The sequence below is a fragment of the Halichoerus grypus genome, chromosome 11 (genome assembly GCF_964656455.1).
Source record: "Halichoerus grypus chromosome 11, mHalGry1.hap1.1, whole genome shotgun sequence".
NCBI classification, from domain to species: domain Eukaryota; kingdom Metazoa; phylum Chordata; class Mammalia; order Carnivora; family Phocidae; genus Halichoerus; species Halichoerus grypus.
Window position 1 is genome coordinate 65,216,889 of NC_135722.1, and position 16,592 is coordinate 65,233,480.

Genomic DNA, 16,592 nt, shown 5'->3' on the forward strand with positions numbered 1-16,592 from the left:
GGGTTCTTGGATATTTAAACAACTGCCTATTTCCTTACCGTGATTAGACTAGGTGTAAAACAATGGTTTCAAGGAATTCAAGGATGATGACCCTCTTAAGGTTTGTTTGGAGTGCAGGGATTAAAACTGTGCTCTCTTAACGTGAACTCACCCGGTCATTGGGTGGGTGAACAGCAGCAAAGGTATCGCATTAATGGCCAGAAATGGGGACTCTGGACCAACTCTGCCGTTCAGGTGTGAAGTTGGGCAAGCCGTTGACCCTCTTCGTGTCTCATTTTCCTTACTTTTAACGTGGAGATACTACTATCTTCTTGTCAAAGTGAAATAAAGTAATAAGTGACCAAGTGCTTTTTTAAGTATAAAAATCAATTCGACTGCATTATATGAAAAAGGCCCAAGAGTCTGCATTTAAATCCCAGTTCTGTGATTTACCGCCTGTGTAATCTTGGACATACTTCTTAACTGTCAGTGCCTTTATTCCCCGATCTCTAAGCACCTCTCTCAGAAAGGTGTTGTGGAGATAGAATAATGTAGGTGAAGCACCTGGCTTAGAGATGGGACTTATAAATGATACTGGTTGTGATTATGACTCTTATCAAGCAAGGTAGACATGCTAAGTTTTTACACTAGTACCTAACCTGGTATATGGTACATTCTGATTATTATTATCATTATCCTTAATGTTTCTACCAGATATGAAAACCATGTAGAACATTTAGAGACAGAATTTCTCTTGCCTGTTTAGAGAATGGCTGAGTAAAACAGAAGTAAATCCAGTCTACGCAGAGAGCAACCTGGCCTTTATTGAACCTAAAGCTTTTCCCACCACCCCCAGAAATCCTGTTGCACAAGAGTTTTTATTTTATTCAAATGGGAACAATGAATGGACTAAAACCACTAACAGTATTTAATGCATAGGCCTTTGACATGATTTCTCAGCAATAACCTAGTGGTAACCACAGCCACACAAGACTAATGTTCTGCCAGAAGCCTCAAAGCCAGGCTGGTGTCCTTCCTCTAACTCACCACAAGAGATTGTACCAAAGCAGTGGGGTAGAAGGAGCCCATATTTTAAAAATTACAGGACAAAGAAACTGGAGTCCAAAATATTCATAGGCAGGATGTATAATAATCTCATAATATCCATAACTGCTAAGGGAGAACTAACGACACCAGCATGCTTTATCTGGTAAAACAAAAAGAAAATGGTAGGGAAACAAAATTGGTTAAGCTTGCTAGAAAGCTCATAAAACACCTAGATATTTCTTTTTCTAGCCCAAGGGTCTAATGGTTACATCTAAGTTTTTTTTTTCTGCCCATTACATTTTTTTGGAGGCAGGTCTATTTTTGTGTTTAATGAGTCTCTGAAAACGTACATGAAAAGTTTAATATATGAAAATCAAGCAATAGCCTTACGTGTTATGTGGGGAATTTTATCCTCAAGAGCTAAAAAAAAAAAAAAAAAAAGATAATGTCCCTAGTAGATGTTATAAATGTTTTAATCTTGGATTGAAAATAGAAACCTGAATGTTAATACAATATATGTGATTATTAAAAATGTTCAAAACACAAATTAAACATTAAATACAGGCAATAGAATTTCTTTTTTTAAATTTTATTTTATTATGTTATGTTAGTCACCATACATTACATCATTAGTTTTTGATGTAGTGTTCCATGATTCATTGTTTGTGTATAACACCCAGTGGTGCATGCAATACGTGCCCTCCTTAATACCCATCCCTGGGCTAACCCACCCCCCCCAAAACCCTCAGTTTGTTTCTCAGAGTCCACAGTCTTTCATGGTTCATCTCCCCCTCTGATTCCCCCACTTCATTTTTCCCTTCCTACTATCTTCTTCTTTTTTTAAAACATATATTGTATTATTTGTTTCAGAGGTACAGGTCTGTGATTCAACAGTCTTACACAATTCACAGCGCTCACCATAGCACATACCCACCCCAGTGTCCATCACCCAGCCACCCCATCCCTCCCACCCCTCTCCACTCCAGCAACCTTCAGTTTGTTTCCTGAGATTAAGAGTCTCTTATGGTTTCTCTACCTCTCTGGTTTCATCTTGTTTCATTTTTTCCTCCCTTCCCCTATGGTCCTCTGTCTTGTTTCTCAAATTCCTCATATCAGTGAGATCATATGATACCTGTCTTTGTCTGATTGACTTATTTTGCTTAGCGTAATACCCTCTAGTTCCATCCACATCGTTGCAAATGGCAAGATTTCATTTTTTTTATGGCTGCATAATATTCCATTGTATATATATACCACACCTTCTTTATCCATTCATCTGTTGATGGACATCTTAGCTCTTTCCATAGTTTAGCTATTGTGGACATTGCTGCTATAAACATTGGGCTGCACATACCCCTTTGGATCACTACATTTGTATCTTTGGTGTAAATACCCAGTAGTGCAATTGCTGGGTCTTATGGTAGCTCTATTTTCAACTTTTTGAGGAACCTCCATACTGTTTTCCAGAGTGGCTGCACCAGCTTGCATTCCCACCAACAGTGTAGGAGGGTTCCCCTTTCTCCGCATCCTCGCCAACATCTGTCATTTCTTGACTTGTTAATTTTAGCCATTCTGACTGATGTGAGGTTGTATCTCATTGTGGTTTTGATTTGTATTTCCCTGATGCCGAGAGATGTTGAACACTTTTTCATGTGTCTGTTGGCCATTTGGATGTCTTCTTTGGAAAAATGTCTGTTCATGTCTTCTGCCCATTTCTTGATTGGATCCTTTGTTCTTTGGGTGTTGAGTTTGATAAGTTCTCTATAGATTTTGGATACTAGCCCTTTATCTGATATGTCATTTGCAAATATCTTCTCCCATTCTGTTGGTTGTCTTTGGTTTTGTTGACTGTTTCTTTTGCTGTGCAAAAGCTTTTTATCTTGATGAAGTCCCAATAGTTCATTTTTGCCCTTGCTTCCCTTGCCTTTGGCTATGTTTCTAGGAAGAAGTTGCTGCGGCTGAGGTCGAAGAGGTTGCTGCCTGTGATCTCCTCAAGGATTTTGATGGATTCCTGTCTCACATTTAGGTCTTTCATCCATTTTGAGTCTATTTTTGTGTGTGGTGTAAGGAATTGGTCCAGTTTCATTCTTCTGTATGTGGCCGTCCAATTTTCCCAACACCATTTGTTGAAGAGACTGTCTTTTTTCCATTGGACATTCTTCCCTGCTTTGTCAAAGATTAGTTGACCATAGAGTTGAGAGTCCATTTCTGGGCTCTCTATTCTGTTCCACTGATGTATGTGTCTGTTTTTGTGCCAGTACCACACTGTCTTAATGATGACAGCTTTGTAATAGAGCTTGAAGTCTGGAATTGTGACAGGCCATAGAATTTCTTATCTAATGTAATTTTTTACTTCAAATTCTGCTCCTAGCCTACTTGAAATGACATTTTGCAGACATAAGATATTGATTTCGTGTTAGGAAGGAGGACTTTCTGATGATAAATTTTCACTGGTTTGGGCAGCATATTTTGCATTGGAATGAACAGACTAATAAATGGATTATGAGGCTATTAGTTTTCTGCCAAGTTTCTATCTTGGATTAAGAGGATGGAATGATCATACAAGTAAATCTTGTTCCTTCTACCTTCCAAAGGTCTTAAAATAACATACATGATAATAAAAAGGAATTAGGGTGGGCATATTTAGCAAAAAAAAATTGAAAAATATAGGACACCCAGTTAAATATGGATTTTAGGTAAACAAAGAATAATTTTTTAGTAGAAATATGCCCTAAATGAAGTATTTTGGACTTACTGCATTTTATCTGGCAACCATAAAAAGAATAAATCCATAACACTGTACCATTAGTGGATCATAGCTATGAAGAATTCTTGGATTGCGTCAGATTGGATTTGTCCTACATTTCTACTTCTAGGTATTTACCCAATAGAAATGAAAAAATATGTCCACAGAAACATCTGTACAACAATATTCACAGTAGCTTTATTTGTAATAGTCAAAAATCTAGAAACCACCAAATGCTCATCAGCGGTCTTATGGATAAACAATTTGCATTTCTAACAAGTCCCCAGGTTTTGCTGATGCTGTTGGCTCGGGCACCATAACTGGAGAACTACCGTTCTAGAGAAATCTATAAAAAATAGATCAGAGCAGAAAGAAAAAGGTTAGATGAGAGACGATGGACTCTGAAAAACAAACTGAGGGTTCTAGAGGGGAGGGGGATGGGAGGATGGGTTAGCCTGGTGATGGGTATTGAGGAGGGCACGTTCTGCATGGAGCACTGGGTGTTATGCACAAACAATGAATCATGGAACACTATATCTAAAACTACTGATGTAATGTATGGGGATTAACATAACAATAAAAAAATAAAAAAAAAATATTAAAAAAAAAAAAAAAGAAAGAAAAAGGTTAAAAGAAACTCCCAGCTCAGAGTTAGGATGACTACAAGTCAAGAGCAGTAGGGGGCTCTGAGATACTTAATTATTGGGATCATTAATGACAATATAATTAATTACAGACCAGCCTTCAGAGTAGCAAAGCCAGTCATGTCTTTGACCCCACCACCAGCACCATCATGGCTAGTAGCAGCAGCAGCTTAAACCCTGAGATAAAACCCCTAAGAGAATATCCCTTCAAATAGTGTGGAGAGGGATAGTGATGTGGGGGGTGGGGAGAGGGATAGAGGGCTAAGAGAGATAAATAAAAAATTCCAAAATGGACTCAGAAGGAATAAAATATCTAAGTCATCTTTGCTGAGGTGAAAAATTCATTGAAGTCCAACAGTGCCAGGCAACGAGAGCAGGAGGTGAGAGCCGAGAGAGTAAGGTGTCTTCAGCCTGTCTTCTCCATGTCCAAGTCCCTGGAGTGGGGTCTCTTGGTCAAGGTCTTAAGTGAAGATCACAGCCACCCTGCCTTTTCAGGGAGAACCCATGGGGGGAAACAAGGGCCAGCAGCTGTAGAGGGATCCCATGCCAGTACCCCAAATCATAAAAATATGAATAGACAACTAGGGATTCCCAGGCATCTGGGGATCACCAGATGTCAAGACTAAGAAGGAACAAGAAGAACAAACGACCAGAGGAAGCAGAAATAACTCTGGGAGCAGAGGAGAACTTGAAAGAAATACAAATTTGTGTCAGTAGGAGATATTTGAGAGGTTATCCCATGCATCAAACAAAAAACCCAAACAATCACAGCCTAAGACTGCCAGAGAAATGGAAGAAAAACTAAACATGGCTGAGTACTGTGTTGCTTACTGTTTTCCTCCTGTTTTCTTTGTAAATCATAATGGCTGAGTGCAATAAAATATGCACAAAAACTGTGAAATAGGAAAAGATGTGACCCTGCCAAAGCAGAGCTGTGGGTTGGCAGGTGGTGCAGCCATGGGATACTTCAAATTGCTCATTAAATTGCAAGTGTAGGAAATTCCCGATTTGGTGTGGGAAAGGCATTTTAGGGGTGGCATAGATAATGTGTGAAAATCGACTTGTAGAAAACTTGAATATGTGAAAGTTAAGGACCATCTGTGTCCACATTCCACTTGGCTTTCCCCAGAGCTTAGTGATATAAATCCTTCAGCTGAAATTCAAGGTCACCATAACGATAACTAATATCTATATATCACTTTACCACCTAGTTTACAAAACACTTTTACTAATTATCCTGTTCAATCCTTATCCCGGGAGGCAGTGAATATCCTTATTCTACCCATGAGGGAACAGGGGCAACCAGCAATTTTTATCTTCCTTCCAGGAAATATAGAGACTAGTCAGAAATGCAATTTTGCAAATTGTTTCCCAAAGGGTGTTCTGCATGCAGATTGTTGATCCCATAGGACAGTGGTTCTCAGACTCTAGTGAGCATCAGAAATGCCTGGATAGCTTGTAAAAAAATACAGATTGCCCCTTCCCTCCCCACCCCGCCACCCCCACCCCCACCTCCCAGTTTCTGATTCAGTAGGTCCAGGGTGGAGCCTGACAATTTACATTTCCAACAGCATTCCCAAATGACACTGCTGTTGGTCCAGGGCACGCACTTTGAGAACCACTACCATAAAATATTCTCTGAAGAAGGGGTTCCATGATCAAATTCAGAGATATTTACTATGTAATAGAATACAAAATAGCTTCAGCTCTGAAAGGGAAAATGTAGGAAAAAAGAGTAGTTGTACTAAACTAATAAGATTGTGAATAATTTATATCTAAAAGTTCTTTTTAAATGTCATGAATATCTTCTAAACTAAAATGGAGGGGGAGGATATAATGTACTGAAAAATAAAATGAAAGATCATCTACAAATCTTAATGAAAAATTCTTAATGGTTTAGGAGAAAGTTTATGATGAACGATGTGATCTTATCCATAGACCTTAAAATAGATTGATCTTTTTCTGTGTGTGTGTGTGTGTGTGTGAGACAGAGAGAGAGAGAGAGAGAGAGGAAGATGGTGGTTATCTTTGGATTTTGAGCATATGCATAATTTTTAGTTTTTTCTTTGGACTTTCAACAGTATGTGCATATTATTTGCACAGTCAGGAAAATAAATATGTAATTTTTTTTAAAAGGCGCTTACACTCTATAGGCATCTCAATTTTAAAAAGATCCCTATGGTTTTTTTTTAAGACCACCTTCAAGCACTCTCTCTGATAAAATTACACATTTCTTATAACATAATTCATACAAAAGGCAATTTGGGGCTATTTACTAGTGCAAAAAATCAATGGGGATCAAATTACCACATTTCATTGCATAGAGGCTGTAAGGAAGGCACGTTTAAACTAGACTGTTCTTTTCTCTTCTTTTTTCTTGTTTCCCATAATAATCTAATTTCTCCTTACCTACTAGTCTTTTGTATTTTACTCAACTGTGTTTGAAAACTGCCCCAAAGTTACTGGCCAATTTTTGATATTCATACATAACAATAAATGTCTTGTTAATTTCAGGAAAAGAGGGGTAAACCCATGCCTATTGTGATACGCTGATAGGAACAACCACGTGCTAAAAGACTGTTCCTGCAGGACAAGTTCATACTATACAAGTTCCATTGCAGGGAAAATATTCCCCCCGAGGGAAAGAATGAACCAAGAGTTCAAAATTAGCTGAATTTTAAAACATTTCCCAGATAGACTCAATACAATTTTTTTTTTTTTTTTTTGCAATAGGTAGCTTAAATCAGATTGGGGCTGCTTAAAATGCCTACCAATGGTTCTTATTTCTGTAATATGTTCATGAAAATACCCCTTCAAAAATTCAGTTAATGCATATGTTGCATACTGTTAGGTGCCCAATTTTGTCAGAGCTACAAAAAGTTCCCTACCATGAAAGAGCATCTCTCTAAATTGGTAGAGGTAAAATCCATACATAAGAAACAAAGAGACAGATGAAGGACACTATAAATGAACAACTCAGTGAAGTTTGCCCACGAAACAAGGGCAGGAGCCATATCCCAATCATCTCCAAAGCTCTCTGGACACTACTGTAACAGAGAAGTGATAGTTCAGGGTGTTTGGCAGTGTAGCAATTCCTAAAGGATTTAAAAATCTCCTAAATTAAAGTGGATTTTTGTTTAGACAAGGCTTCAGTAAGGAGGCATTTCTTTTTTCCTTCTTTCTCCTACTGCTTTCAGCCCTCAGTACATTTCCTATTCCACCATAAGCTAGTGAGGGAAACAGACATGAGGGAGCATTTCCTCTAGGGAAGTCTGGTAGCTAGGATGCTCTTGGCCACCAGAGAAAACCCACTCAAGTGGACAGAATAAAAAGGAAATCACCTATCTCACAAGATAGGAAACAGAGTGAGGATGGGTTCCAGGTGTATCGGGGTTAGCGGTTTCTGCCAATGGACCAGGTTCCTTTATCTGGCGCCCACCGTCTCCCTCCTCAGGCGGGTAGCAATATGGCTGCTGTAGTCCCAGGAGGCGCTGTCCCAGATACAGACAAAGTAGAGAGCAGGGGCAGGCGAAACTGTGACCCGTGGGCCAAATCCAGACCATCACCTGATTCTGTAAGTAAGGTTTTATGGGGACACATCTCTAGGAGTTCCTTTACATATTGTCTGTGGCTGCTTCCACTCTATAACAGAAGAATTGAGTAGCTGAGACCAAGAATTTGAAAAGTTCTCAGAAAGCCAGGCCAGGCCAGACCACTGCTGTGCATCACTCACATAGCCAGTCCTGCCTCTAAGGAGCCATCCATCCATCCACCTGCGCATTGACCCGTACTTTCGCAAACATTGCTGGGATACTGCGTCTCTGCATGGGTACTTTCAGCTGAGGTGCACACACGCTCACACACACACACACGCACATACACACAGAGCACTATTTTAAGAGAAAGAGATCCCAGACACTTGATTCTCAGAAACTTGTTTCTGAACTGCTTGACCCTTAACATTTCTAAACCCCTGTTTCTTTTTTTTTTTTTTTTTAAGATTTTATTTATTTATTTGACAGAGAGAGACACAGTGAGAGAGGGAACACAAGCAGGGGGAGTGGGCGAGGGAGAAGCAGGCTTCCCTCTGAGCAGGGAGCCCGATGAGGGGCTTGATCCCAGGACTCTGGGATCATGACCTGAGCCAAAGGCAGACGCTTGACGACTGAGCCACCCAGGCGCCCCTAAACCCCTGTTTCTTCTTGCTCCCAGTCCTTGGACTAATTATTCTCTAACCTGTCCTCCTCCTTCAGGCTCAGGTGTCTTCTTCATGGGGCTTCCTTGCATACTGAGCCTGATACTTTAATAAACTAAGACTGCGAGGGTGCCAGGCCTGGCAAAGAGAGGAAGGGAACTTCGAATAGCATCATGGAGGGTCTCCTGTGAGCCACGCATGACTCCAGGCACACTACACGCTTCCTAGCTTCACATCTGAAGTCAGGGGCAGGCAGGCAGGCAGGCGTGCAGCTGGGGACGGGTATGTGGAAGGACCCTTTCATTAAGAGTTCCTAGGGAAGGATTGTTTCTCCAATTTGTTTAACAATTAACTGGGATCTTCTCATGTCAGGCTCCTGCTAAACTAGATATTCTTTCTAGTCCTTCCCTTTCCTAGTCTCTCTGAGGCCTCGGAAAATTAAAATTGGAGTGAAACCAGAGATGGCTCTGAAAAAATATTCCATCCTAGGTGACTTATTCTTAAAAGGGCCTTGTGCAAAGTGTTAACAATACTGAACCCAGAGGGAATGATATCAATTCTCTGGGAAATGAACTGTGAAGAGAACCATCATTTTTTTTGAGCATCTACTATGTGATTTGTATATTAATCCCATCTCATATTCACAGTAAGCCTGTGATACATTGAAATTACTTAAAAATAGTATTCACTGCAAAATGCAGAAAAGCTAACTACAGTGACTTAAAAAATTAAGTAGTGCAGTAGGTGATGCTGGCATCGATTCAGCTTCTCAGTGATGACATCTAGTGATGACAACTAGTTCCTTTTTCTGCATCATTAACCTTAGCAAGTTGACATTCAGTCTTATGCTTGTCGTCTCTTAATTGCCAGATGGCTGCCTCAGCTCCAGATATCACTTCCACATTCAAGGTAGAATTAAGAGGGAAGTACAGGGCCAGCCACATTAGTCTCCATTTTATCAGGAAAGCAGAAACTTTCCTAGAAACCTGCTCATGAGACTTCTACATAGGTATCATTGGTCAAAACTGGATTGCATGGATACCTTTAGTTGCAGAAGAGCTGGAGAAAATCAGAATAGAACTGTCAGGTGCCCTTAGACTACAGATGGGCAAACAACAACCAAATCTGGACCACAGCCTGTTTTTGTAAATAAAGTGTGGTCTCAACACAGCCACACACATTCATTTATGTACCGTCTCTGGCTGTTTTCATGCAACAGCGGCAGAGTTGTGGCAAAGAGTCAAGGGTCTGCCAAGTCTAATTATTTACTATCTGCCCTTCTGCAGAAACGTTTACCAATTTCTGCCATAAGCCACTCATGAGCCATCACCTAGGTTAGGCACTTCTCTTCTGAAAACAAAACTGGGAGAGCCTCAAGAGCAACAAGAAGAGGACACTGTCATTGGGTAGGCCACTAACATTATCTTCCAGACACAGCCACTGTTACTTGTTTTAGATGAGGAGATTGAAGACCAGAAAGGGAAGTAAACTGCCCAAGGACTCAAGTTGAATGAGTACGGTCCAAGTTCAACTAAGGGCTCTCTGAATTCATGGTTTTCTGATCATATCCTGTTTTTGTGAGTTTTCCCATCTGTGAAGGAGCTGTGAGATACTCACCTGTTATTCAATTCAGTTCTTAAATGAGTTGTACAAAAGGGCAGAGGGCCAATGGATCTATCTTAATAGGTTCGCAAGATAATTAAGCATTTACTTTTAAATTGTATTTTTTTCAAAGATTTAATTTATTTGACAGAGAGAGAGCAATCACAAGCAGGGGGAGTGGCAGGCAGAGGAGAGGAAGAAGCAGCCGCCCACCCCTGCTCCACTGAGCCAGGAGCCTGATGTGGGACTCGATCCCAGGACCCTGGGATCATGACCTGAGCCGAAGGCAGATGCTTAACCGACCGAGCCACCCAGGCGCCCCTTAAATTGTATTTTAATACTCATTTCCCATCTGATTCTCTTTCAACTACGCGTATACACAAGCTGATAGACCCTGATCTACTTTAGATAGGTTTTTCTCATCTTTTCTCCCCAGCACTTGACATAGTGCCTATCACGTAATGAGGGCTCAATACATTTGTTTGTCATACCCCCTACTCCATAATGTCTCACACCAAGTAAATATATGCCATTCATGGTTGCATATATTATGTCCCCGGTGAGGCTGTTAATTACATCAGTGGATACCCACTGTGCAGTCAACGTAGACAGAATGACAGAATGACATCCCTGCCCCCACCCTTGGCCCCTTGGAACTGAAAGTGATTGCAGTTGTGGTATTTAAGGGCAGCAGGAGTCACCTTTGGCCTGGCCGGCCAATGTCATTTGTTTGTGGCCACAGCATCCATGTCAAGCTCGGGCTTCAAACTTGGGCTGCCTCTGTCCCTTCATTTCCTCTGCCTGGAAACAAGAGCATGAGGAGTACAAGAGCCAAGAACAGCATACTCTGGGACAAAGGAAAAGGGCAAAGCTTTGAGACGACGAAAAAGAGGGCTTTCACAAATCCGTGTTTCTTCTTTTTTCCTCTCCTTTTCTCCACAACTCAATCTAAGGGGAACCGGGAGATACCACGTCCCTTCTTCCCATCTTCCATTCCAGAAATCTTAGGCTTCCTCAAATGCTCTCCACCTCTCTTGCTTGCAGGAATTAGCCATTTCTTTAGCCTGGAAGACCCTTCTTCTCCCCCACCCCCTTCACCCTCATCAAGCTAACTCCACTTCTGAGGACTGACTTTGGAGTCGTCTTTCTCCAGAAGGCCTTCCTCCATTAGTTGACAATGCCCCCTGATATCACAGCCATAGCCTTCTGTGCACTGGACCTAATTGTCTGCCTCTTTGTCTCTCGTATGAGTCTAGAAGCAAAACCGATGAGGGGCCACATCCGGCTTATCCTCCACGCTCAGTTAATAACCGGCAAAGCAAAGAATGAAGAACAGGACGAAGAATTCATCGAGCTCCTCGGCCTTCCCCTGGACTCCTACCCACCTGTGATTCCCTCTTCCTGGAGGTTTCTATTTGCTCCTCAGACTGAGGAAACTGTTAAGCTGAACAAGTATCTTTGTTTGGAGATTGTATCTGCGTCCTTCACCACAGGGTGTCATTTTCGTCCATCTCTCCAGCCAGGCATTCCTCAACTGCCAGAGCTGCGCACCTCAGCTCTTGAAGTGGTGGAGCCTGGCGTCCTGGACAGAGAGCAAAAGCTCCAATGTAATCTCGCCTTCTTTCAGGGCCGCTGACCAGAGGGAACAACAACAACAAAAAAGCACTGATTGGGCTCTCCTGATGCAGACCAGCCAGTGGCTCTGTAGTTTCCTTCTGTGTTTAGAATTCCTTATCTGGCCTTGCTAGCAAATCAGCAAGCCTGCAGGTCAATGCGGGATTATCTCCAGAGCTGGTGCTTCAAAGAGATCGGTGCACACCATTCCCCTGGGTCAGATAGCTGTGTCCGCGAGAGGCCCCGCGTAATTGGGAGCACTCAGCTCCACACATAACACAACCCATTAGCTGTTTTTTAAAAGCAAGGTTTATTTTTATTTCTTCCCATTATAAAGTGAATCAGTGCTCATTATTAGAAAATCTGGCAAAAAAACAAAAAGTGGAAAGAAAAAAAATTCCTTAACGATTTAGCATATTTGATAGGTCTTGCTTTAAGTCTTTTACTAGGTTACTTCTTCAATAGTTGTGATTATATACGTTTTGCAATAAGTATAAATTTGTATTCTGGCTTTTTTTAAATTTAAAAATAGAATAGGAATATTTCCCTGATTTTTTCCATTCTTGGATAAATAAAATTTCCATAGTAGCATAATATGTATCATTGATTAATTTGTTTCACTGTTTCCTCATTGTTAGGTATTTACATGGGTTCCAGTACTTTTCATCTGAATTGTCATGAATGCCATTGAGCATAAGGTCTTTTCTATATGTTTAATTCTTTCCTTAGGCTGGATTCCCAGGAGAGATCAAATGATAGGAATATTTAAGTTCTTGGCTTATATCACAGGACGATTTGATAGAAAGTTTCTACCAGCTTATGCTTGTGTCAGCATGTTAGAGAACGCCAGTATATTTCACCCTAACCAAAACTAGATAGTCTCCTTTGATATTGTATAGTTTTCTTACTTGATAGGAAAAAAAAAATCATCAGAGGTGTAACTTGCATTTCTTCCATTATTTATGAGGTTAAGTATTTTTTCTCAAGTAAGTGTTTCTTCTTGGACATCATCATCTATTTATATCCTTTTTCCCCATCTTCATTTGGTCCTTGAATAGTTTTCTTGTTAATTTTCATGTGCATTAATTCTTATCTTACATATATACTATAAATACCATCTTTTCATTTGTTGTTTTCCATTTCATTTTGGTTTGTTTAGGATACAGAATAACATTTTTTGTACTTCAATGTATTGCTTTTTAACTTCACGTTATCTTTTGTGACTTTGACACTTAAATAGCCTTCCTCCCAGATATTGGATAACCATTCTTTTCTTTGTTTGCTTTGATTATGTTTGTTTGTTTGGCTCAGGAGGGTAGTGATTAAGACCGAAAAATCTAGAGTGAGACTTCCTGAACTCAAATACCAGCTCTACCACCCACCAGCTCTACAATGTGGGTCAAGTTACTTAAACTCACAGCACCTCAATTTTCTCATGTGCAAAATGGGGACACTAATGTACATGCAACTCACACAGTTGCTATGATGATTAAATTTGGTAATATACTGGGGTGCCTGGGTGGCTCAGTCAGTTAAGCATCTGACTCCTGATTTCAGCTCAGGTCTTGATCTCGGGGTCGTGAGTTCAAGCTCCATGTTGGGCTCCACACTGGGCATGGAGCCTACTTAGCAAAAACAAAATAAAATTAAAAATTAGGTAATATATGTAAAGCACTTAGAACTGTTCTTAGAGGCTTATAGTAAGTGCTATGGAAGTGCTGTCTATTAATATTTAATTATTGTAGATTTATATTGTTTTAGAATCTGTTAGAGCTACAGTCTCTTTTCCTGTTTTAAAAAATTGCTTATTTTTTAAAAGTTTCTTGGATAGTTGTACCTACTTGCTTTTCAGGATGAAATTTCAGTCATGTTCCGAAGAAGATTTCCAATGAGAATTGTAGGGGCCTGCTTCGTCTACTTTTATGTGGCCTCTACAAATCTGTATAGCATGGTCAGAGGCAGGGGTGTTGCGGTTAAGAGTAGGAATTAAAGCATCAGATACACCTGGGTTTGTGTGCATCTCAGTTCTGTCCCTTTCTAGCAGACAGGTTACTTCCCTGAGATTTAGTTTCCTTATCTCTAAAACAAAACAGAAGTAGTAATAATAGAAATTGCCATAACCCAAATGTCCGCCAACTGATATATGGATAAACAAAATATGATACATCTATACAATGGAATATTCCTTGGTTATACAAAGGAATCAAGTATGATATAGGCTACAACACAGGTGAACCTTGAAAACATGCTCAGTGAAATAAGTTCACATATTGTGTGATTCCATTTATATGAAACATACAAAATAGGCACATCTGTAGAGATAGAAGGTAGATTCATAGTTGCTTAGAGCTTGAGTAGATGGGGAAACTGGAGAGTAATAATGAAGGAGACTCGTGAAGTCTCACATAGTTTGAACTGATTGATGTAGGAAGATTGTGTGTCTGCAGCCTTATTGCAAAGGAGACAGACTACTACATTGGAAAATTTGCAACTGAAATACGGGAATTTCCCCTAACATAGAAAGGCTATTCAGAAGACACTGGTCAGTCATGATTATAATCTCTACCTACTGTAAGAACAAAGAAACCCCCAGAAAACCCAGAATCTAAGGTGTGGGCAGAGGAAGAGGATCCAGAGAAGAATACCAAGGAGGAAAGATGATAGAGATGGAAAGAAAATTTAAAAAAAAATAAGGAGGGCGCCTGGGTGGCTCAGTTGGTTAAGTGTCTGCCTTCAGCTCAGGTCATGATCCCAGGATCCTGGGATTGAGTTCCGCATCGGGCTACCTGGTCAGCGGGAAGTCTGCTTCTTCCTCTCCCTCTGCCTCTTCTCCCAATGGTACTCTCTCTCTCTCTCAAAAAAATAATTAAAATCTTTATTAAAAAAGACAGAAAAGTAATGGAAGAAAATTGATTAAAGATTTTCAAGAAGGAGAGAGCAGTGATCAAGAGGATTAGTATTATACAGAAGGCAAATCAAATAAAGGCTAAGAATTATCCACTGGCTTTAGCCATTAAGAGGTCATTCATAGCCTTGGTAAGAGAAGTTTAATTGGTATGGTGAGGAGGAACCCTAACTTCAGTGGGCTGAAAAGGAAGTGGAAGATGATGTGGTAAAGATATATACTCTCTCAAGATTTGGGGATCTCGTCTCAACATGTGCATGTTGTAATAAACATCACATTTAATCCTTGTAAAGTCTTATGAGGTAGGGACTGTTATTACCCTATATTATACATGTAAACAGGCTTTAAAACCCAACGTCATGTGAGGGGCAGATCTGGGTCTCACACCCCAACCTGTTTGACATCAGAGTCAGAAAGAACTCAGGCACTCGATCACACTGCCAACATTTATAATAGCTGTGTGTTTTAGGGCAATCCCCATAATCACAGATTCTCAGAATAGGAAGAGATGTGAACTCTCTTTCTCTTCTTGATCCTACTTCATAGACCCTTAAAGTCAGAATATATCTGTACCCCATCCTCCCATCATACAATGTTTATTCCTCTGTTGTAGTTTTTTTTTAAATAATTTCTCCTTTTTCTGGTAATAGAACTCTGATTTTTTTCCTTTGAGGATTCATCCATTCTCTCAACCTTGGTCCACTTGCTTTGGCAGGTGCTGACTCCAGCCTTGTCCCCAGGGCTGGGCAATTCACACAGTCTTCAACAATTAGAACATGGCATCCCTGTAGCCACTGTGAAAAGTTTAGGGAGAAGCTTGCAAACAAATCCAAGCCACTGCAATTCACATCTGAAACTTATATCACCCTGTTTTGGAAGAGAAGTCCTATTTTCTGTTAGACTTCTATCTGGGTGAAGACAGACCTGGAGCTGTGGGAAGCCATCTTTCCTTCACATAAACTCTGCAAGTGAAGCCTACACTTGGGAGAACAGATCCAAAAGGTGGAGAGAGTTGGGGTCCCAATGAGTACTTAGATCAAGCCTCATTTAAGCCCAACACTTCTTGCCTTTTCATTACATGAACTAATAATTTTTGTTTGTTTGTTTAAGTCCATTTGAATGGGATTTTTCTCTCACTTGATGCTAAGAAAGAGCTAACGCATAACTTATCACTGCCTGTCTTGTAGTTTCTCCTCCAATAGAATGTTAGCCATAGAGTGCCTTAATCCTGCCCGTATTTCTCTTTGTACTCCACCCCACCAATGCCTAGGATGACATCTTGTATGCAGCAGGATTCAGTAAATGCCTGAGGGGTTTAGTAGAATTGAGTGTGGACTGATTCTGCAACATTCCCCAATGTTGCTTCAGAAATACTTCCTTTCTATTAAGCTTGCTGACGGTCACCTTTGTCTATTAACCACAAAAGTAATCTGCAGAAGACATTCCAAATATTTGATCTTTCTTTTTGTTTGAATTCATGTTGAACTGGAATTTAGTGTAAACATATACCTGGAATGCTCACTACACACTCCAGCAAAATAGCTTGGAAGACGAAGAGTGCATTGCTCTATCAGTGGCTTAATAAAACGATTTGTTTACTTTCTGTCCTTTGTAAAAAAAATAATAATAATAACTGGTTTTTCTCTGGGGCTTGATTCCTTTCACACAAAGGGACTGACATCCTCTCAAATAAAAAAGGGCTAGAGAAGTAGGACACTTTATGTTTATTATTGTGAACGTTTTGCGGCAATTCTCTACCAAAATGGCCATGACCTTTGCAGTTATACACAGTTTAGGATTCATAATATAGATTTTTGTAATAAAGGACCATTCCTGGCCAAGAGAGAAAGGATAGAAGCC

At 40.2% G+C, this 16,592-nt stretch overlaps 1 protein-coding gene across 1 annotated transcript in view; it reads left to right on the forward strand.

Annotated features, from left to right (window-relative positions):
• LOC118547070 (uncharacterized) overlaps positions 1-16,335 on the forward strand; it is a 37,095-nt gene extending 20,760 nt beyond the window's left edge. Inside the window, exon 5 of the mRNA XM_078058658.1 lies at positions 11,470-16,335. Within this exon, the coding sequence (XP_077914784.1) occupies positions 11,470-11,849 (380 nt within the window). The 3' untranslated portion in view covers positions 11,850-16,335. The remainder of the gene's footprint in view (positions 1-11,469) is intronic.
• Positions 16,336-16,592: the final 257 nt, after the last annotated feature.